The sequence below is a fragment of the Coffea arabica genome, chromosome 6e, assembly GCF_036785885.1.
Source record: "Coffea arabica cultivar ET-39 chromosome 6e, Coffea Arabica ET-39 HiFi, whole genome shotgun sequence".
Lineage (NCBI taxonomy): Eukaryota > Viridiplantae > Streptophyta > Magnoliopsida > Gentianales > Rubiaceae > Coffea > Coffea arabica.
The window spans coordinates 49,692,457-49,716,940 of record NC_092321.1 but is presented as its reverse complement, the minus strand read 5'-3'; the positions used below and the strand labels follow the sequence as shown (position 1 = coordinate 49,716,940).

General features: G+C 31.8%; 1 protein-coding gene across 1 annotated transcript; it reads left to right on the top strand.

Moving 5' to 3' along the window:
• Nucleotides 1–1,936: 1,936 nt before the first annotated feature.
• LOC113695558 (protein DETOXIFICATION 21) lies at nt 1,937–16,593 on the top strand. The gene is made up of 9 exons (XM_027214688.2): nt 1,937–2,077; nt 8,680–8,956; nt 13,407–13,948; nt 14,518–14,604; nt 14,701–14,757; nt 14,932–15,170; nt 15,687–15,805; nt 16,144–16,230; nt 16,335–16,593. The coding sequence occupies exons 2-9, from the start codon at nt 8,693–8,695 to the stop codon at nt 16,407–16,409; spliced, it is 1,470 nt and encodes a 489-aa protein (XP_027070489.1). The 5' UTR covers nt 1,937–2,077; nt 8,680–8,692; the 3' UTR covers nt 16,410–16,593.
• The last annotated feature ends 7,891 nt before the right edge of the window (nt 16,594–24,484 follow it).

The following is a 24,484-nucleotide window of genomic DNA, read 5'->3' as shown; positions in this document are numbered from 1 at the left end:
CACTATGGGAAAAGGAATGAGTTGAATGGTATAAGGGAATAAGTATAAGTGAGAGGTCTCGGATTTGAGTATTTCTACTTATACTAAAAAAAAAAGACTGCACTAATAAAAATTAACATACCAATATCTCTAACCTGCATGATATAACAATATCCCTAAATGCAGTCCATTTTTGTTATAGCAACTAGCATTTTGAAACAGTTTTAGTCACCATTTAGGGGTTTGCAAATCATGGTGAGTTTGGAGATTGGGAATGAATTCAATGGTGGAAGTCACGTTGTACCACTACCCCCAAAAAGTTAAAAAAAAAAACATTGTGTTGTTGTGTCGGCAAGATCACATTTCTTTTTCTCTTGAGGACGAATTCCACTTTACATCCCATGATCAATTCAATTTTAATTTTTGAGCACATTATACTATAAGCTCTTATGTTTGTCTCATTTTGCACCAACTATTTGATTTTAAGAAAAACCAGACACCATTATTCTGCAGTTCAAGTTTCATTTGCACCCCTAAATCATTACCAGTTTCAAGTTTGCCCCTCAAGTTGTAATTTTTGGACAGATTGCATTCCGAAAATGAGACTTGATTCACTGCTACATATTCTTTGAGCGTGCAATATGCGTACATAGATTTATTTGATACACCTTACAACTGTCAAATTTCTCTAAATTCTACTAAAACTATAATAATCTTGTTACTTATTGTCTTATATACTGATGAATAAACAATTTAATTTTTCATCGACAGTTCGATAATTTGAGCCATATAGCACCAGGTCTAGATTGCTCTGGTTCTAATGCAGAACTTTGTGGTCAATTATGTTTTCAGCCATCTCCTATCGTACACCCAATTCATATTGTTAAATATAAACGAATTATGTGTACAAATAGACAGAGACACTTGGAAGTTTACAAATGTGATTTTGTAAATTTGATGGTACTGAGCTGTGCGAAATAAGAAATAAAAATTCATGTATTGCTTACACATTTTGTAATAATACATTAACATTATATTAGAGAGTGCAATATGTCCAATTATTAGTGATTGGGTATGCAAAGTAGAATGGTGTAACGTGTAAGAAGTTACAGGTGCAAAGTTAATTTGAGCTAATAGGTCTGCAGAGCATGTGCATGTGACGCAAAATCATGCAATCTTCATAAATTCAGGGTGCAATGTGTATAAATTTATAATTGAAAGTATAAAATGAGAATCGATCATGAGTTAGAGAATGTAAAGTTAAATTAGTCCTTCACTTAATCATTGGGTTGGCTCAGTGGCCGGGAAGGATTCTTAGAGTTATTCCCATTCAGGATTCAAATTTAGAGTTGGGGTTGAAAAGAGTGTGGAGAATGATTAGAGGGTGAAAAAAAAAATTAGTCCTTCTTTCAAAGCATACAAGGCACTACAAATAATAATAGAGCACTTTCATTCAAAAGGTAAAGTTTATATACACAAGTAGATACGTAAATATAGACGCATCAATACTTTTATTTGTGCTATCCACTTAAAAACTGAGGAATTCTATCAATACGTGCCAAAATGTGGAAATCATGTCAAAGTTTTAAATAGAAATTCTAATAAATAAGAGTACGTGTATCTAACAGTTTATCTAACGAGTGTCCATTATGCACTCAAGCACGAGATTTTTGAAAAAGTAAAATTAATTATAAAAAGTATATAAATGTGAGAAAAGGTATGAATTATTAGTGTATGCATATACATAGTAAGATATGTAGGATTTTGGTGTAATAGGTACCAATTAGAAAAAAAAAAAACCATATCAAAATGTTAAATATAAATTAGGGAACTAACGTGGTCATCTATTGAAAAAGTACAAAAAAGAAATCTAACAACGAAAGTTTGAGGCGACCTGTTATAAAAGTCACGTGAATCATGTAGCTCAACCGCTGAAGACCTCCCATTCTATATCTCGAATACCTGACTCACTGCCTCCACCTCCTCTTTCTTTTCTCCAATTCTTCACTCTTAGAGCGCTGGTCTTGAATAACTACAGTGCTGCACCACCTGAGGTTCTGGAATTTGGGTTTTCATTGGTTCTTCACTCTTTTGTCCGGTTAGTTATAATCAAGTCTTTCTTTACCATTTTTCTTAGTTTCCTTTCTTTGTAAGTAAATATACTTGATGGCTACAGTGTAAATATATTTACATGTTTCTTGATTAATGGGAATGTTTGATTCTGTGATTGAAAGAATGTTATTAACTGCATTCAAAGTAAAATAGAAACACAAGAAATATCAGAAAATGTCTCCCATTTCGCCCATTGGGCTCATGTATCTTACCTATATATTCAGTTTCATAAGTCAGGCTTCTTTGTATATGATACCAAAATTAATACTACATACCGGAAGAGAACTCAATGCGGTTAGGGTTTTCGATCCAATTATTTTACCTTTTACATTACTTGGTATATAATTTCATTACATTGTACTCGAAGTAAAAGTAATGTGCATGAATAAAATATATGACATATATTCAATATAATATTTTAATATATTTATATATTAAAATTTTGAACATGTACAACAATCGAATGGAAGTATACAAAACACAACTACTGATTTCTTGTCCCCTAAATACCTTCCTATCAAGCATGGGTTCTTTACGAATTATGCTGCCTGTTAGGTTACTTCAAACACTCTCTACTTAAATGCAGAAAAATGAAAAAGTAGTCAAATTGGTTTTTACAAAATTTTCAGATGTGTCTTGGGACCGACAATTTAATTTCCTCGGAAAAAGGAAGCACTATGGTCACTTTTTGCGTGTCAACTTTGGTTTCCCAAAGCCCGTGTTAAAGCACTAGAGGTTTGTTGCAAACATTTGGCCTGTAGTGTTTTGTCATTTTGTAATAGAGAATGATTAGCACATTTCCCACTAGAAATTAGGATTGACTACACCTTTGGCGTGCTTTGGGCTAGTTATACTTTTGAATACAGAATAACGCCAATAAAAAACAAATGCTTGTGGAATTACATGAGTTTTTCTCATGATTTATATGTTTGCAACTTTTGTCACTATCAACTTTAATTTATTTTTCTTTTTAAGTTTAAATGATTTAAACAATTTAAAATCGTTACCACCAGCAATGTGTTTTACCCACAGAGAAAAACTTCCAAAAGAATGAAAGCATTGAAATTTAATGGAAGTGGGATTTGCTTGCAATGTTTTGAAAGTTGGATCGGATTGCCATCATGGCACCTATTCGATTCAAGAATCAACTCATAAGTCAATTAAACTAGTAAAATCCGATTAAGAACCAATTAAACCGATCAAAATCATTACAAACCGAAAATTTGGACCAGTTCACACTAGTGTTTATTTTAATAATTTCAAATCATTTAAGTTACTCAATAATTAAAAGAATTAAAAAAGAAAAATCCATTGAATAGGTTGGACCGGTTTAAAACAGTAAATCGAAACCTCATCCGATTCACTTGATAGTCTGAGTTTAAAAACATTGTTTACTTGTACAATGAAGTTGGAGAAGAATATTGGAAAATAAATGGAAATTGAAGACAGGAGAAGGGGACTTGAACAATAGAAGGCACAAAAATTTTCAAATATTATTTAACTTGCATCATAAACACAATTTTAATCACCTTTTTATTTTACATACATCACATTAGAAAAAGTACCACAGTGTTATTCTAATAATTTTTCTAAACAATATCCTATCCAAACTCGACCACTGTAGTTATCTTCCTTGGGAGAATCATTTTATACTCTTTATGTCTTGCTAGTAAAACGAAGGTTGGTTCATTAATTTAACTTTTAAAGAATGAAATCACAATTAGAAAGAGGCTTGAACCAATTGATGAATCTCGAAGGATAACAGCGTAATCTTACAATTGAGGGGAAGTTATACAACAGGATCAAATGTTGAGCCTTTAACGAAACTCATTCATCACATGGATAGATTAGATACTTCCAATATTCTTGTCTTGAAAATCCCTAATCTTCCATATTTTTTATAAACCACTTGATTGAGTTATTCTTCCCCCAGTCTCTTTACTTTATAAAAAACATTTTTGCCATCCACGGATTCGATCCAAATCAGATCCCCCAAAGTTAGTATCAACAAAGACAAGGGCACAAAATCTGAAAATTCTTGGACAAAATGTACTTTGAGACAGCCCTTAATCAAGAATCCTTTACAATCAAAAGAACAATTTAAAATATATAGATATAATGAACAACTTAAAAAGCAATTTATAAACCAAAACTTAAATGAAAAACTACGAGTGGATAATGTGCCTAGATGAAATTCAAATTGCATATAGGTATCACTGTTCAACAGTATGTGTATTTATCATAAGAGTGATCTTTTTTTTTTTTTTTTTTTGGTTTTAGGTTTTACAAGTTAATTATGTGTACTTATCATGATTCGTGCAAGTAAGCAGCGGCTAATTCATTTAAGGAAATTCAAAAAGAAAAAAAGGTTTGTCTAAAGCATGCCAATAATTAGTATTCTTTAAAGGGCTCTCAAGTTTTAGTTTTTCAAAAAGTAAAATTAAATCAGAAAAATTTCAAATTGCAAGGAGGCCTAGTAAATTTTATTCTCTGCATTTAAATTTGAAAGTAGCTGTAGATTAAGGGTGCATTTTTAAGTGCACCCTTAAATTAGTGAATTTTTAAGTACTAAATTTGATATATTTGAGTGTATATCACATTAAGTGAAAAATAAATAGTGTATCACTTATTTTTTAGAACAAATTTTGCCTAGAAAATTTAGTCCCACTTACTAAATTCAGATGTTCTAGTTTTGGTTATCAAAGCATCTAAATATGTTAATATCTGAACCCATTAATTTTAAGTGTTGAACTGAATTATCAAATAGGGCTTAAAATCCAAAGATTTATATAATTATATTTATATAATATACATTATAAATTTATTAATATTATATAATAATATATCTATATTATTTATAAATACATTTATATAATATATTATATAGGTGTATATACTAATTATAAATATAAATATAATTATATATATTATAATAATTATAAATATATTATATAATTATACTAATATATATAATTATATATTAATTTTTTTAACAAGTGGCGGGACGAGCCCCGTTTCTAAATAGGAATCAAATTTGGGTTTTGTTTAAAACCCTCCAAGTTACTAGGGAATTGGGAAACTTTAAATTTTTAGATATGATTCCAAAATTCCTATTCCGATAGTAGTAATTCAAACAACAATTATGGGATTTATTCCAATTCTTCATTGTGAAACCCTCTTACCAAACACCACCTTAAACAGTAAGAACCACACTCCGGCGGTCAGAGTAGGTAATGGATCACCATTTAATTGCTAATAAATCCAACTTAACTAGGCAATTACCTATTTTTTTTATATATTCCCCTTTTTTCTCCTACAAGATCAAAAGGATCCGATTGATATCAATCATTTAAGAACTGATTACTATGGATGCTCGCAGCGAAGATTCTACGTAGATGATTTTTCGTTTTAGGTAGAAAGTCTATTATCAATGAGTTATGCATATGAAAGTGAATAAGAACCTTGCATGTCGTTCCATTTTTGCTGAAGTAGAAAATTTTTTAACGGACTAAAAATCATAATTTTATAGTAACTAAGGTTAAAAGATAAACCAAGTTACTTGATACTCGAATTGAACTCATCTTGAGAAGAGTTTAATTCGAATTTGATTTACCAACTAATCAAATTTGAATAACACTTTATATTCAATAAACTTTTAATCTCAGGTCAAGCTTAGTTTAATTAGTATAAAATTAGATTTTATATGTAAAATATTCAAACTACTCAAGCTCAATTCGAGTTCGATTCAATAAAATTAGTTCAAGCTTGCTTCGTGAAATAAACAAACCAAACTGGAACCAAAATTTAAACTCGTTAAAATAATCAAACAAGTTTGAACACTAAAATATTTGATTTGATTAAACTCGTTTACACCTTAATAGTAACTTAAACTCCGAACAAATGGATTAAAGTGTAAGGATATTCGGACGGGTAGGGATGCATGACATACAACGTTTACTTAAATTTTACGTTCTCATTTTGCACATCTAGCATTTATCTACAGTTGATACTAAATAAAAATGTTACACTCGTAGAGTAGAATAGATTAACCTTGTTCAATTGCTGTGAATCACTAAAAATAGTTTGTCTGGGTTATGTAATAATGGTCAGGTACATGTCACAATATCGTCTTCTCATGATGTTTCTTCTGGGAAATTGTTAAATTGGTAGATCAAGCAGTGAGTCATAGTTTATTGAATTTGGGTTATTATCCATCAGGGAGAAATATTTGGAGAGAATCTATCAAAAAGACCAATATGTAAGTCAGAAATTCAACTCTAATCCAAAAGATTAAACTACTAGGTTTCAGGTCTTTCTCCATTTCTCAAACCAATGTGGGATATAATCCTTTACTCATAAGTTTAACAATCTCCTCCTTCATGAACAATCCCTCACATTGAACTTTCTTCTACATTCAAACTAGATTTCAGACTCCTACCAACTCGTGGTTCCTTGGTCTAACACCAACTAGACCTTTGTTAAATCCATGGTGCACCTAGTCCAACAACCCTTGGTTTTTTGGTCTAACACCAACCAAATCCAATGTTTTGAAAACCGGACTGGACCGCCGGTTCGACCGGTTGAACCGCGAACCGGTCATGGCACCGGTCCGGTACTATGTTAGGGTTGACCATGGTAGAAAACCGGTCAAAAATCGGTCCAACCGTGAAACCGGATTGAACCGGTTTTTTCCGGTTTTCGAGTTTTTTTTTTTTTTTTGTTGCAAAATGTGGCTTTCAAGATTCGAACTCATGACCTTTGTAATATAAAACCAACATAGTAATCGTTGCACTATCACATCTTATTAATTTTTTTTATAACTTATTTATATAAAACAAACACTCATATTTCTTTTTTCTATTTTTCTTACAAAATCTCATCCTCTCATGACTCTTTCTTTTTAATCTTCAACTCTCTCTCTCTCTCTCTCTCTCTCTCTCTATCCTCTTTTCTTTTGTCACTCCCTTTTTAATCAAACATCTTTATTTTTAGTTTATTGATGTTTTCTTACATCTTTTAATTTTATTTTTGTCCATTAAATTTAAAAAGTTAAAAAAGAATTATTTTTTAAACCCAAATTATTTAATGCCACAACCACTTACTTTTATCTCATTTTTTGTTTCTTATCAAGTTTGCATTTCTATTTTCGATTCTCTTGATTTCTTTCGAACTCCAAACTTTCTTTTTTAAATTGCAATCTCTAAATCCCAAAATGTAAATTAAAATTTAAGTTCACAATGTCTAAATTCTCATAGACGTGAATTTTGTATAATTTCAAAATATTGTGATATTTTTGGGTTGGATTTAAAATTTTTTGGTAGATATAATTGAAATTGAGATGAAATTTATTTGTTTTAACTTATAATTCAAAAATAAATAATTTAATTTTAAAAATCCAAGTTATTCAAAAATAGTAAACTTTTCACCATGTAAAGCATTAAATTAGTCTATTACATGTCTTATTTTGTGCATATATATATTTATATAAATTATTTTTAAAAAAAATTCATTGAACCAAGGTTGAACCGGCCCGACCGGTTGAACCTCGACCCTTTCAATTCACCGGTTCAATTAACGGTCCGATTTTTAAAACATTGACCAAATCCCAGCCAAACCCATGGCGCATCTAGTCCAACTCCAGACTAACTTCTTAACACTTCAATCCACCATCAAGAAGAGAATTTTCACCAATCTAACTCCGAGAAGAATCCACTTGTCTATGATCCACCACCAATAAGGTGAAATTTCGGACTCCTGCCAACACTTGGCTCCTTGATCTAACACTAACCAGACCCCTGTCAAACTTATGGCGCATCTAGCCCAACACCAATCAAACTTGCCAAACTTCTTAACATTTCGATCCACCACCAAAAAGAGAATTTTCACCAACCCAACTCTGAGAAGTATCCATTTGTCTATGATTTACCACCAAGAAGAGAATTTTCACTGACCTAACTCCGAGAAGAATCCACTTGTCATGAGTAGTCCAGTTTCACAATCAGAAATTCTGATACTACTTGTTAGGAAGAAACACCTTTAAAGAGTCCATCAAATAGTCCAATATATTAGTCAGGAATTCAACTCTGATCCAAAAGTTAAAACTGCTAAGTCTCGACCCCTTACTTACATATTAACCGCTATTTCTCCATTTCTCGAACCAATATAGGATATAATTCTTTACTCATCAACCTAACATTTTCTCCCTTTTATTTTCCAATCTAGAAATTTAATTACTTGTGATTGAGAATTTCTTATCTAGGTAGGATATTTTATTTGCATGCCACTATACTTACATCGATTATTCCTTGATAATCCCATTACCAATTCTAAGCTGTAGAAAATGACACAGATCTTTGTTAGGATTGAGGCTTATTTGCAAAATATTATTTGTTTGCATCAAAACATGTTTTTCACTCAATCTTTTTATTTTTTAAACTATTTTTTTATCTCCCATACATCACATCATAAAAAATATTATAGTAATTTTTTCAAATAATATTTTAAATAATCTGCTACTTTTCTTATTTTTTTGGGCTACTTTTCTTAATTTGTATACTTATTTCCTTCTTTTTTTTATGCATGTGGCAGAGAGGTGACCAAAATGTCTGACGATATCAAGGACAAATTGTTGAGAACAGACAAACAGAGTGAAGAACAAATTATTGAGGAAGAGAAACTTAAGGATCGGATCTGGGGTGAATCTAAAAAAATGTGGGTGATTGCAGCTCCAGCAATATTTACTAGATTTACAACATTCGGGACTTTTGTCATCACCCAGGCATTTGTTGGTCACATTGGAGCTACACAGCTTGCTGCTCACTCTTTGGTCCAGACTGTACTTTTGAGGTTTGCCAATGGCATACTGGTAAATGTCTATGACATCTTTTTGTATGCTTGTATGCTTTCCAATGAGGTTTATTATCATTATAAGCATTTTTTCTTAATTTATGAAATTGAATTGTTTTTTGGTCATGTCATAGAAACCTCTAGTCTTTAAAGAGTTATAATGTAACATGGGACTTTTCAGACTTAGCCCAATGGGCATCATTTGTTGAATTGGCCGAGTCGGACTTCATTTGGTCCAGTTGTGTCTTGAACACACTTACCATGTGTAGAACACGAAGCTGCTCCGGATACAAGCCATAGGCAGAGCCAGTAGAGGGGCCAGGGAGCTGCCCCGAGTTTTTAGATATTTTAGTTAGCCCCCAAGAGATTTTGAAAATTTTCATCAAAAGTCTTTCTTTCATCCCCTACCCCACTAAGATTTGACAAAGTTCTATTGCCCCCTTCCACCAAACTTTAGCTTAATTAAAAACTTGAACTTCTACTCCTCTTTTACTACTTTTGACCTTACTAATAAGTTAATTGATATATGAAATTCAACTTGTTATTAATGAGTTTAGCATTACATATTGAATTGTTGAAAACTTTATCTATTATGTCAAGATAAAATTTGTTTAAAGCTAAAATGCATATACCTTTCAATTAATTTTTATTTTTATTTTTATTTTTGATTTACCAAATTTCAAATTTATCTACTTTGTTCTACAAGCATATTATCTTCCATACACGAAGTTCATAAAATTTGTATGTTTTGAAAAATTTTCCTCGTAAATTTATAAAACTAATATTTGTGTATATTAGTACCGTGTTTATATAGCAAAATTTTTCAAATAATATTTTGATTACATAACAAACACAATTTTCAATCAACATTTTATCTTTCCAACCTTGTTTTTATCTCACACGCATTTTATCCAAAAAGTGCTATAGTATTTATTTCAAATAGTCTCTTGTCCAAACACACGTTTGTGTACTTTTGATTTGCACTGTAAAGTATGATTACTCTTCAAAGTTTGATACCAGAGAATATTCAAATTATACTTTTCCCCTTAGGATTGTAAGAATGTGATAGAAACATGAATAGTTATATTAATAAATAACCTGTATATTTCGATTTATTAAGAAATATACAGCTTCCTTACTAAAGTTTCAAACACTTGAACTGACAATTGTTTTATCAACATAATCTTGTTACAAAAATGAACTTGTTAATGTAGAAACTTTATTTCAAAATTTTTACTTTTGAGCATAATTAGACCAAAGATTGGACAATGAAGTGTCAAAAATTAAAAAAGGGTAGCATATAAGCCAGAATTCTAAAATTACACTCTTAAAAACATAAGTTTCAAAAGACATTTTTTAAACAAAATTCTTGACTCTGCCACTACTACATACCACCATTAATATCTGCCATTAATGTTTGTAGACGACCAATAATTCATGCTTATTTTATCAGTCTATGTTTGCTTTGGATACATAATAGTTGAAAGGCTTCGATGGTGTTGACTTGTTGAGGATAGCTTTGTGCTACTAGACTGTTTTAAGTGAAAGAGAAGCTTAATGCTCGTTTGATAACTCTATTTAATGCTGAAAATTAATTTATCAAGAACTTTTTGAATTCATCTCATTTGATAATAGAAATACCTTATCACTTAATGTATTGAGCAATGCTTTATTTGTGTACAAAACTTTAAGCGAAAAAATTTCACTGAAATTTTTTTTTCTGAATTGATCGCACACGCTATATTTGCGACACATATAACACACTCTCATACATCTCCTTACAAAAAAGTACATTTGCTCTCTTTTTGTTTGACACATACATGCATACTCCTCTCTCTCTCACTCTCTCAAATACAAACACTTAAGCACTACATGTCAATTGTTCCATTATTTTCTCTCTCACACACAAACTTTTCTTTCTCTCCAAATACACAAATAAAGGCAATCTTTTTTAAAGGATAAATGTACAGTATTTGTGGCATATTTCAATCCAATGCTATAATTCACTTAATTAGCAAATAGTTATAACTTTATTAATTCAACAACTTAATACTTTTAGAACTTAATTTTAGACTGTAGATTTTATATTTCAGTTTTATCAAATGGGGCCCTAGGTGGAAAAATTTTCCTAAATTCTACTTAGAAAAAGCTATTTGTGCATAGAAGATGAATATTATTCTTGGCAATATTTAAAATACTTTCACCAATACAATTTTAGAGTTAATGTAATTGCTACATTATAAATGGGCGACAAAGTCAAAATTTAGATGACATTAACATGCGAAATTAATGTATTTGTTCTAATTTATGAGTTTGTTAAATTGATCATAATTCTGCATAATTTTTCATGAAATCTTGCATTGTTTTATGCACTTGACATAGTACCAAAAGTGTACGGCATGATATTGTTTTGATATGCTATAATCGATGTGGAATAGTAGTGTGCGGAAAACTGTGGCCCATACCACGACTTCAGATGATGTTGGGCAGCCTCTTCCGACCCGCAGAGGAATAGTTGGGTCGTACGGTAATCAGTCTATGGACATCAGATACCTCTGTGTTGACAAAAAAAAAAAAAAAAAACCACGACTTCAGACCATGGTCATTGAAAGTAAATGTCTCATAACAGGCTGATTTTTTTAATGCATCTTGGAACACAAATTTTTTTTTAAGCAAAAAGGGTGGGATTTAAAAAGCAGGAGGGGAAAAAGGGATTAGAATCTAAGATCTCTAAATTCTGTAAACTCAATATTAACGATTAGATCAAAACCTCCTCGATTAGAACATGTAGTTCACCTTCTTTCGGTACTATTTGTGCAACTTCATTGGGTAATCAATAGGAAAAGCATCTCCAAATGAATACTGTAGTGAAATTCCAGTCTGTTTTTTGTAGGGAAAATCGGTGAAATTCTCACCACATTACGTTCTTGTATAAATCCATCTCAAAATTGAATTTTTTCATGCAAAAACCATTTTTTTGGCAGACACTTTTCACTCATAAATATATTGATTCTCATTTTACTCAGGGTAAGTATCGTCCTGTGGCATATGAAATGGAAACTATTACGGTGTTTGACTGCTAAATTGAAAGATACAAGTGTCCAGAAGTACCTATAAACGAGTAGCATAGTTTTTTTTTTTAATTGTTTTGAAGTGATGGTTTAAGGATTACTTTTGTTAAAGCTATTCTTGTGAATAGAAGGATATCAGTTCACAAAAAAGCTGAATACAAGCACAAGAAGAAACAATTAAATATAGTCTTGCAAAGGAAGGATATGAGTTCGAACATAGCTGTCGTTCAAATTCAAGAATACATACATACATACATATATATATATATATATATATATATATATATATATATATATATATATATATATGAAAGTAGTTATTTTAATCAGAGTTGTTTCTTGCTCCTATGTGATATGCCTAATTGCAGAGAATTAATAGGTTATGGGTCACTTGGATTTTATCCATATTAAATCCTAATTGGATTATATTATATGTTTATAAATTATCTCTAATTTTAAAATAACTAATTTTATCTTAAAGATATTGTTTTAAAAAATAACTAATCTTATCTTAATTCTGTCAAATTATTACATATAGAACTATAGTAAAATCTTTTTCAAATCACAACTATTGAAATCGTATATATCCCAAATTACTTTCTTTCACCACTATATCGTTCATTAGTATTCAAATTGTTCATCATTTCTATCATTAATTTTGAATTAACTTAGTGTAAAAAAGAGAATTAACTGTTACGCCGACAGATTTACCAATACTGTTGGAAACTGAATATTTATTGACAAAAAAAATGAATTGCTGGATTTTTTTCTACTTCATTAAATATGAATACATAGTTCTAGATTTATGGTTATTATAAAATTTTAAATTATCTAAAAGAATATTTGTAAAAAAAAAAAAGAATATCTACCAAGTTTTTAATATGGGGTACATGATTTGATGTATTCTATCAAATTATAGTGAAAGTATGCAAACGAATTTTTAAAAATTAGTAAATAATTGAACATTTAGAATACATTAATTTTTTAAAGTTAATATAGATGAACATGTAGGATTGTTGTTAATTTTTGTTTTTAAATTATTTATGTTTATATAAATTCGCAATAAATAAAAACAGACCGTGCTAAGACACAGGCAAAATTCTAGTTCTTTCTTAAAAAAGGCTGACGAGTATGTAATCCTCAGAATTTAATGTAAGCTCGACACTGGACGTTTGATATTTTATAGCCTTTGAATTGCTCTCTGAAATAGTTGAAGGGCGAAAAGTGGAATGCATCCTAAGGAAAATGTATCACTGGACATTGTTGCTCCGTGGAATAATAGTATTTGTATTGAGCAGTGGAGTTTCCAAACAGAATACTAGTGCAATACTTCGGAGTATGTAAGCAGAAATGGTAATTAAGGTTTCTATTCTTCTGTGTCAAATCTTGGTTATACAGTTGGGAATGGCTAGCGGATTGGAAACTCTTTGTGGGCAAGCCTATGGTGCGAAACAATATCACATGCTTGGAATCTATCTTCAGAGGTCATGGATTGTCTTATTTGTCACATCATCTATACTTCTACCCATTTTCATTTTCACTGCCCCAATTTTAAGAGCTTTAGGACAGGATGAAACTATTTCAGAGGTGGCCGGAACCATTGCTCACTGGTTTATTCCTGTCATCTACTCGTTCATGGTGTCATATAGCTGCCAAATGTTTCTTCAAGCACAAAGCAAGAACATGATCATTTCATATTTGGCAGCATTTTCTCTATCAATCCACTTGCTCCTCTCATGGCTTTTGACTGTGAAATACAAGAAGGGAATCCCTGGTGCCATGCTATCTACTATCTTATCATTTTGGATCCCCAATCTGGGTCAATTTCTATTTGTTCTTTGTGGAGGATGCCGAGAAACGTGGAAAGGTTTTTCATCCTTGGCATTCAAGGATCTCTTGCCAATAATTAGGCTTTCATTATCATCTGGTGCCATGGTATGGTAAGATAACTCTTTGGTTTTACTTCAAAAACTCTAGCTATTGGGTAGTTTGTAGTCACTGTCATGACAAAACAAAGTGGTGGCGATGTTAAAAAATATTTTGTTGACGAAAGCACAGTTAGAGGGATCTGTATAGGGAATTCCAACATTGATTTTGAAACAGCGAAATTTCTTGTGTAAAATCCTGAATATGCTCACCGTTTATTCTAGAGCCAGTTAGGTAATCATGCATTGTAAGCCATGTTTGTTGCATGCCATTTGGGGTTATGATAAACTTTTTTGGTTGCCTTACTGTTCAAGCAAAGTCCACCTGCAACCTTCACCATAGAATTATCAATTAAGTGGTTTTCAATAGAATGCATCTAATTGCGGTAATGTTTATAGTTCATGATCATCATCTATCTGTTTCTACATAAAGATAATAAAGTTGAGTTTTCTCTGATATGAATTCTAAATTAGTGTGTAAACTATTTTTATCACTGACATGAAACTTACCTATCTTATATAATTGACCGTATAGTTATATCCTTAAACGAGGTTTTAATACATTTCTTGAACCTTTTATGTAGTCTTGAGCTGTGGTACAACACCATATTGGTTCTTCTTACTGGAAACATGAAGAACGCAAAGGTTGCAATCGATGCTCTTTCTATCTGGTACTGACCTTCCACTTTCCTAGCATTTTCTCACGTTTCCATGCTTTTGTGAAACTATGGTTTCTCAAAGGAGCAAAAAATGTTATCCTTTTGCAGCCTAAATATTAATGGCTGGGAGATGATGATATCTCTTGGTTTCCTGGCGGCAGCAAGGTAACTCCATTATTACTTCTACATATATGTTTGGGCACTTATCCAATATTAAGAGAAATATTTTGCTATGTAGGCTTTAACAATGGTCATAACATTTTTCTGACTTTATTTTGTTTCTTCCACTCATGAAACGTGTGATATTCCCTTCTGTACTCGTTTTCCTTACATATCTAGTGTACGAGTTGCAAACGAACTTGGAAGGGGGAGTGCTAAAGCAGCAAAGTTTTCGATATGGATTTCGGTGCTAACATCTTTGGCCATTGGATTTGTACTATTCATATTCTTTCTCTTCTTTCGGGAACGTCTAGCATACATATTCACCTCAGATCATGATGTGGCTGAAGCAGTTGGCAATTTATCTCCACTGTTAGCATTTTCCATACTTCTAAACAGTGTTCAACCAGTTCTTTCCGGTAAGCTTGTTTTTTATGTCATATTAGGACTGCGGCGGCTGCAGTTGTATTCTCGTCCGATCTCAGTGCAGTTTTTCTACTTGCTATATTATTTGACGTACAATATCATTACATTATTGTATTCATAGTTTGATGTACATAAATAAAATATTACACACACGCATATATATATATATATATATATATGTGTGATGTAACAATAGAATGTGGATGTACACAAAAAATTATTACATATACAACAATTAGACAGAGTCAGACACAATACAACTGCACCTGCCCTTGTTCTATTATATTGATGCTTATACAAAGAACCAAAGATAAAAAATATCAGTTTTAGTAGAGTGAATTATTGTACTACCTGAACCAAACATGGTACTAGTTCCACTACATGCTTGATTTTAAGTTGTTATGACAAGAAAAGAAAGTTATTTTTTTTCTTTTCTGATCTTGTGAATTTTAACATCTCAAGAGAGATGGCCAAAATAATATATAACACTAACTCTTCCGTTTTTTAAGGTGTTGCTGTGGGGGCTGGATGGCAGGGCACTGTGGCATATGTCAATGTGGGTAGCTATTATTTGATCGGCATTCCCATTGGTGTGGTGCTTGGTTACCTTATTAAATTACAAGTACAAGTAAGTGCTGCTTTGGTACCTATTGATGGATTCAATCAAGATATTAACGAAATGATCATTTTTTTTAAATATTTGTTTGTTATCTCTTTTATTTTATAACACGTTCAAAATAAATATGGACTAAAGCCTCAATACAGAGGATTAGTTGCATCATCATCTAATAACGGAGTAAATGGTAATAAATGGTTCTGGATGTTAAGGCCGTCTTAGTTTTTCCAATTCCAACTAAATCTAGTTTTTTTTATCCACCAAATAAAATTTCTAATTAAAAACATTAAAAGAAAATAAAACAAAAATGAAATGTAGACAAATGTAACTGAGTGAAGTTTGTTTTCTAGGGTGTTTGGATTGGAATGCTAATCGGTACACTAGTCCAAACAATTGTGCTTGTTATAATCACATCGAAAACTGATTGGGATCAACAGGTATTTCATTGCCCAATCTTTTTCTTTTTACATTATTCACTTTTCAAATGTCAGTTTAATAAAATTACTACATGGTTTCAAATTCTTTTGGACATTGGTTACAGGTATCAGTTGCGCAACAACGAATCAATAGGTGGTTTATACCATCTGATAATGACAATAGCTCCGAATCCTTGTGAATTACCTTATGTTTTCGTTCTTTATTTTTTTTTCTTCTAGGCTAAATAAAATGCTTAATTGCAGAACGCCCATGAAGTTATCACTTATCAATAGCATTTCACGTTTTGATTTTCTCAAAGGCCTATGGAATGGATGTTCAGATAAACTCTTTGCTAGATTGCAAATAAATTGTTCTCTTCATGATATCCAATCCAATTTATGTGCCAGTGGGATCCTTCAGCACCAATCAGTTAAGTTTTAAGTAATTAAATCAACACATTATTCTGTTGAATGCATTATAATTAGAAAAAAGGAAGAAATGTAACATATCATTCTATATGTATTATGATTCTTCCGATGTCTATTGGTTATAAATTAAGCTTCTTAAAGTTAAAATAGTCCTAGACAACAAATGTCAGACGAGGAAATTAAGAACAAGGATGAATAACTCGATGAACTTGATGATGACGATCATGATGATAAACTCAATGGATTAGACGGCAGATATTAAATGCATTTCAATTTTGACTTTTTGCATATATGACATATATCTACATCCTTTCGTATAGATAAAAATTCATTCACTACATTGACAGTAGATAAAAATATAATCCTATATATTTTAGCCTTCTGGCATCAGAGTCCGTTAGTAGGTTCTATTTATTCAATTATTCTATTGGATTCTTCTCATATTTACATTTTCATAAGACTTAGATTAGCGTTGATTGAGTCCGTAAAACTGTTGGTTAGCGGCTGCATTTAACAACATTGAACATAAGCCCATGGTCCCAAGGGTGGTTTCGATAATCTAAACTTCGTTAATGCAACTATTGAAAAGAATCAATCGATAATTGGTTACATAGAATGAATACTAAAAATGTTTTTTGAATCTACTGACACTCTGGATTAATATAATATTGCTACCTATATTAATTCTTTAGAAGTTAACATAGCAAACATTAAATAAAAGTTATCAAACTGGTCATTCCAAGAAAGATTAAAAGGAAACAATATATGTGTGTGTATTGCACCAGGGGATTTTGGCTTGAGCCTCCTACTAAGCCTTCAACTTTCCATTTAATTGGTCTGTCTAATGGGCGCACTCATTAAGATATATTTTAAGTGTTATATTTTTAAAAATATAAGATTAATTAGAAAAAATAAATAAATACAAGGTAAGGTAGGTAAGATTAAATAAGAAAAGTATATAAATATAAGGGAGGATAATAATTGTTAATATGTGCATATATATGTAGGTTAGGTAAATGTTAGGTGCATTAACGAGTCCTTTAAGGGCATCTGTTAGAAAAACCTTATTTTAATTGATCAAAATATCATTAATGTCTTTTGTTTGGATTGAATCTAAAATTGTTCTTTTATTAGTTATGTTTAGTCTCTAAAAAAACAAATTTTCCAAACATGTCATATCAAAAACAGGAAAGAAATGTTTATTGGCCGGGGTTTTGCAATCTAAAATTTATTTTTTATTAACCTTACCAAAAATAAATATGATCCCGGGCAAGATTGGTATATGTTAACAAAGTTATAGTGAAAATCTAGTTGCTACGAACCTCACATTGAGGAAACCTTTCCCAATTCTTTTATTCTTATTAAAACCTCACAAAAAATATGACTATTTAATCACTGAAACACCAAACTAAGGAAATATTTGTCGACCTGTGTTTTTTTTTTAATTAGCAAATCTTGTATACGGTGAAGGAATGCCAACACTAAATTTTATTAATTATAATAAATAAAGCATCAAGGAGGACGTGAACTTGACCTCCACAAGTCCAAATGGAAATTAAACAGCAAATGAAATCCCTACTAACTATTGAAACAGATAAAACTGGAATTTAACTTTTACATTGTCTAATGGAAGGAAATCCTAATCTGTTGACACGAATTTCACCCATAGCTAGGCATGGAAGAAGAGCCTCTTGATTGTATTGTAGCAGAGAAGAAGCCGGATGACTATAACCCTCATTAGACAAGATATTGGCCACCTTATTACCTTCTCAGAAGCGGTGAGTAATTTGAATAAATAAATGGGAATTAAGCACATTTTGAAGAATCTGCACCATCAATAAAGCATTTGTCTCAATGTGTAACTTTTTTTTTATTTTGGCGTTATGGAGGGCCCGCGGCCCTTTTACAGACTCACTAGTCTAGGCGTACAGACTTTTAATGCATCTTGACTCAAGAAGGGCCTCAGATCTTGTGGTGGCTTGTCTATTCTGCTATAACCAGGCTCCATTCTTAGGCTGAGTCTTGCAAGATGGTCGGGCGCTTGCATTGCTTTCTCTCCAAACATGCTTCTAACATCTCCCTAATCATCCTTAATGGATTATGGCGTGGACTTTCCAGTACATTACTTTTGATCAGTTGCAACGAGGATTGTGAATCAGTTTCTAGCACAACCTTCCTTAGACTAAGGTCCCATGCAAGCGACAGCCCGTATAAAATTCCTTGCAGTCCAAGCATGATAAACAGCTAGTTGGAACATCATTTGCCAGTTTGTTATCTCCTTCTTTCTAATTTGCTTACCTCCCAAATTGCAATCCAACCATTCTGTAAGATCAGTTTATTTGAATTCAGCCCAACGCCTTTTTTCCACTAGTTGTGCCCATATTTTGGATATCCACTCCCAATCCCTGATTGCATGTAACGTAGTTTCAACCCCCGTTTTGTAAATTGGGCAAAGTCCATTTGTTTGTAAATGTCTCCTCCTCTTCTCCATGTTTGTCAGGAGCCTATTGTGTTGGATCTTTAATCCAACGTTAGACTTATATGTGAATAATTATGTGTTGCAAACTGTCAAATAGGATTAAATCCAATTAAAGTGATCAAATATGGTTTGGACTTAATGTATTTAATAGGGTGTGGGTTTTTAATGTGCAGAGATTTAAAAGTATTTCCTATTTCTATGATGGGCCGAAATAAGAATTCAAAAGGTAACAGGTATGTTATCTATAAATAGGGTTATGGTCCCCAAGTCACATGTATACTTATTGTTGTATTTTCTAAATACCACAAAATAGCTCTTTTCTGATATCCCATCGTCAGAAAAGATACCAGAGAGATATTAAATGACTCTCTCAAGAATTGACAAATACGTGTTGGTCTGAAAGGCCACCCCAATATCTTTAAAGATTCAAATATCAGTTTGTCGACATGAATCCAGGTACCCTTCCGCAATTTTATTGTTATTTTTTTTAATAATCGCCATATACATTTTGGATTTAATAGGTGATGGTTTTCACCAAAGGTTAAATATATGATTGATTATTGGAAAATAATTTGGATTCAGTAATTTGTGTATATATATATATATATATATATATATGTATCAGAGCCAGAGGGGGAAGTGGGGAGATGGCTATCTTTCTTTACTTATTATGATGTTGTTAGTGTAGATCTACAAGTTTATAACTTCTTGATGAGATTGCTTAACTTCATGATTACCATCTTTCTTTATTTATGATGTTGCTAGTATAGATCTACAAGTTTAGATCTGTTTAATGAGACTGGTTAATTTCGTGATTACCATCTAATGTATTCAAACTTATTATAATTTTGCTAGTATTGATTACATATATATATATATTTATGTCTTGCAAATTCGGTTTTTGGTTATATGGTTATCGGCTCTTAAACATAATGACCGATTGTTCACTAGTTGTCATTATTGTTCACCTTTTCATTCACAATATATGGCTTTGTATTTCGGCTTCATGTTTCATGCTTCTTGTCGTATTTGCCAAATAATATAAAGTCAAGATAGGGCGCATGCTACATGGTTTCTTTAGTTATGTTTTCAGTTTGCATGTTTTGGCTACTATGATGTTAGTTACGTTGATTCACTATTTCGGGTTCATATAATTTAGTGGATTCCGTTTTGGTCAAACTTGAGTTGGCGGTCTTGGGGTTTCTTTTAATTTTCCTATTTTTAAGGATTAAAATTGATAAGAAAGAATGCATGAATGCGATTATGTGAAACTCTTAATCGGTTAGCATAAATGATGTTTCGTGGGATCCGCATGCTTTTGATAATGTAAGCTAATTTGGATTCCGGTTTCGGGAAGTCATTCATTCTTTTCCCTACTTTTATGAATTAAAATTGACAAGAAAACATTCTTAGTTTGAATGTTCTGTCCATAATATTAATTTGGTTAATACTTGAATTCTTTGACATGTTTCTCTGTTTAAGAATAAATATGCCTATATTTATATTAAGGATATTAGGATTTCTTTAATTTAATTGAACCTTAATAAAATTAAATAAAACATTTAAACCCTATAAAGTTCACATGTTTGGCCCACTAAATATATAGTTTTATAAGATATTATGGATTTCAAGAAAATTTTTGGGCTTGCATGATAATTTTGGGTCAAATTATGGATATGGACTTTCGGTCCAATAAGTCTTGATCCAATTGACTGGTTTGACCAGATTTGACCACGTTTTGACCAGAGTTGACCAAAGTTGACTTTGATTAAAATTTTTTGTTTAATTTGTATAATTTTAAATTTGAATATTGGTATGATTATATATATTTTGGAATTGATTAATTGAAACAATATGCTATCAAAGTGACCTCTATTATGAAAATTAATTTATTTTAGAATATAACTAGTTGGGTACTTGTGATTTTGTGAATATTAATTTGCCCAAAGGAAGGTCAATATTAAATAAAATTGCATGTGCACTTGTGGTAATAAACACGTGATAATTATTCAGATTTTTACATGTGAATTATAAATTGGCCCAAAGAAAAATTTATTTTTTGACATGTTATTATTGTCAGTGTTAATTACTGTTTATTTACTCATCCGTTTTCTCTAAATATTTTATTCCAACCTCTTTATACTCAATTACATGGAACTATGACCTACAAGTATTTTAAAAGTGCCTTGATTCGGAAATTTATTTCTGAAAGCTCGTTTAGAGTGAATAGTGGATGCGCGTTTGGAGACAATAATCGATTCGAGTATACAATAAACTTGGAAAATTGGAGACTTGTACATTAGTCTTGAAATAGGTATATTTATGTTTAAGTGTTCAATTATTAGTTAGTAATACTATCATTATAAGAATTTCTTAAAAATTTCACTTTATCGCGCACGAATCGGAGGTACGCGTTTTCGCGCCCGCAATTAATTGAGGGGCTTTAGACCTTTATTTTTAAACTATTAAGAGTGAATAATAATAGTATGAATGGAAGTGCATTAGAGGTTTAGTGCACTAGTGAAACAAACCCGAGAGGAATCGGGCATGAAACCAATGTTTTAAAAACCGGACCGTTAATTGAACCGGTGAAGTGAAAGGGTCGAGGTTCAACCGGTCGGACCGGTTCAACCCTGGTTCAATGAATTTTTTTAAAAATAATTTATATAAATATATATATGCACAAAATAAGACATGTAATGGATAATTTAATACTTTATATGATGAAAAGTTTACTATTTTCGAATAACCTGGATTTTTAAAAATAAATTTTTTAAATTATAAGTTAAAACAAATAAATTTCATCTCAATTTCAATTATATCTATCAAAAAAATCTTAAATCCAATCCAAAAATATCATAATATTTGAAATTATACAAAATTCACGTCTATAAGAATTTAGACATTGTGAACTTAAATTTTAATTTACATTTTGGAATTTAAATTTACAATTTAAAAAAGGAAGTTTGGAATTCGAAGAAAATCAAGAGAATTGAAAATAGAAATGCAAATTTGATAAGAAACAAAAAATGAGATAAAAGTGAGTGGTTGTGGTATTAAATAAATTGGGTTAAAGAAAAATAATTCTTTTTTAACTTTTTTAAATTTAATGGACAAAAACAAAATTAAAATATGGAAGAAAACATCAATAAATTAAAAATAAAGAGGTTTGATTAAAAAATGAGTGGCAAAAGAAAAGATGATAGAGAGAGAGAGAAAGAGTTGAAAATTAAAAAGAAAGAGCCATGAAAGGATGATATTTTGTAAGAAAAATGGAACAAAAGAAATATGAGTATTTGTTTTATATAAATAAGTTATCAAAAAAAATTAATAAAATGTGATGGTGCAATGGTTTCTACATTGGTCTTCTATTACAAAGGTCTTGAGTTTGAATCTTAATAACTACATTTTGCAAAACAAAAAAAAAAAAAAAAAAAGTGGAAAACTCAAAAACCGGAAATAACCGGTTCAAATCCGGTTCAGCGGTTTTCGCGGTCCGACCGGTTTTTGACCGGTTTCTTGACAAAGTCAAACCTAGCATTGAACCGGACCGGAGCCATGGCCGGTTCGCGGTTCAACCGGTCGAACCGGCCGGTCCGGTCCGGTTTTCAAAACACTGCATGAAACGCGCGCAAACGCGCACTATTAAAGGGTTGACTTTTGGAACATTTTTGGCCACACACTTAAGCTTCCTCAAGAAGCTTTCTATCAGCAAACACTCTCTCTTTCTCTCCTCAAGACAGCCGACCAACAAGGGGAAGAAGAAAGACCAAAGCTCTTCCATTTCTTGCACCATTTTTCACCCAAATCACTCCAAAATTTACACACACCTTGCAAACCACTTGGAGATCAACTCAAGCTAGAAAAGGGGCTTCATTTGCACAATTTTCTTGGGCTTAAGGTGACCGAAATTTTCTGCTTTAGTCATCTAAGAAGGTAATCAACGATCAACCTCTTGAATCTTAGTTTATGGAAGTTGTATTGCACTTATGAGCTCATAGATTCGCATGGGTAGCTTTATATTGTTGGAAATCTTGTGAGTGGGCTCTATGAAATCCCACATTGGCTTGATGAACTGATTTGATGGGATTTGATGTTATTTATGTTGGATTAGTGCTTAATCTAGTGGAAATAAGTTGTATTGTGAAAGAAAACTCAAAGGGAGTAAAATGAGAAAAGGGACGGTTCTGCCCCTGCTATTGCCGTGCATTTTGGTGCACTTTTTTGTGGTCCAATTGACTTGTTTTTTATGTAAATATGTTGTGTGGGTTGTGTGAAAAGTTTCGACCAAAAATCATCCAATTTGGTTGGTCAAAAGTTGAGATTTCGAAAATGTAGCAAAACTGGAATTGTGTCCCGTACTGCTCTGGCAGTGATTTTCTAACTTTTTGCTCCGACGTCGAAATCGAGTACCGTTTGTGGCATTAGAAACTAGACACTTCCAGTTTTCCAACGGTATAAAATGCACTCCTTGATTCCACCTGAATAAACCGTACCAACCTTGTAAAGTTGTCTGTTCTGTTTATCGTTTGTATTGGAAGCCCTGTTTTGAGCTGCGAATTGATGCTCAATTATGAGCTAGTTGTAGGTAGAATTTTAAAACAATTCCTTCTGAGAAATTATCGCCTTATGTATTTAGTTTTCAACGCCACCAACCACGCTCAAGTTGAATTGAGTGAGTTGTGGCTGAATTTCGAAACTGACTCAGTGATGAAAAACTCTCTTTTGGCTAGTTGAATGACTCTTTTTGAATTGGGACTTGTGATCTTGAAATTCTTGGTGTTAATCACCTACCAAATATATCTTGGATATTTCTTAGACATTTTTCTTCATAAATGCACCATGTTTGAAAAGATTCGTTGGCCAAATGTTTTAAAAAAGGGAAATGGAAGTACAAGGCAGTTTTGCCTTGGAAAATTGGAACTTTAGTGACTTTGTTAACCCACTTCCCGAACGGATTTTTCTATGAAAATTGACAGAGAAATAGCCCTTATATGGTAGTGTAATACTACCAAATTTGGTACCATTCCGAGTCCATTTAGATGCCAACCAAAGTCCCAACGTTCGTGATTTAAACCTGGAAATTAGCCTAACAGTCTCACTTTTCAGCAACTTTGAGCTGCTATATCTTGGTGCTCAAAACTCTGAATCTTGTTCCGCTTATTGTGTTTTAAAATTTGATTGCAACTCTAATTGAGTTCCAAATTTCAGAGGCTAGTTCACATTGTGTGAATTTTTCCGAATTTCCAAACTTTGTCGAAAATCAACCCAAATCTATCTTGGTATTCCAAGACAACATCTTGGACCCAAAATTTGAATATCTTCCAATTGGAATCATGGAAAAGTGTTTTCTTAGAACTTTTAGAA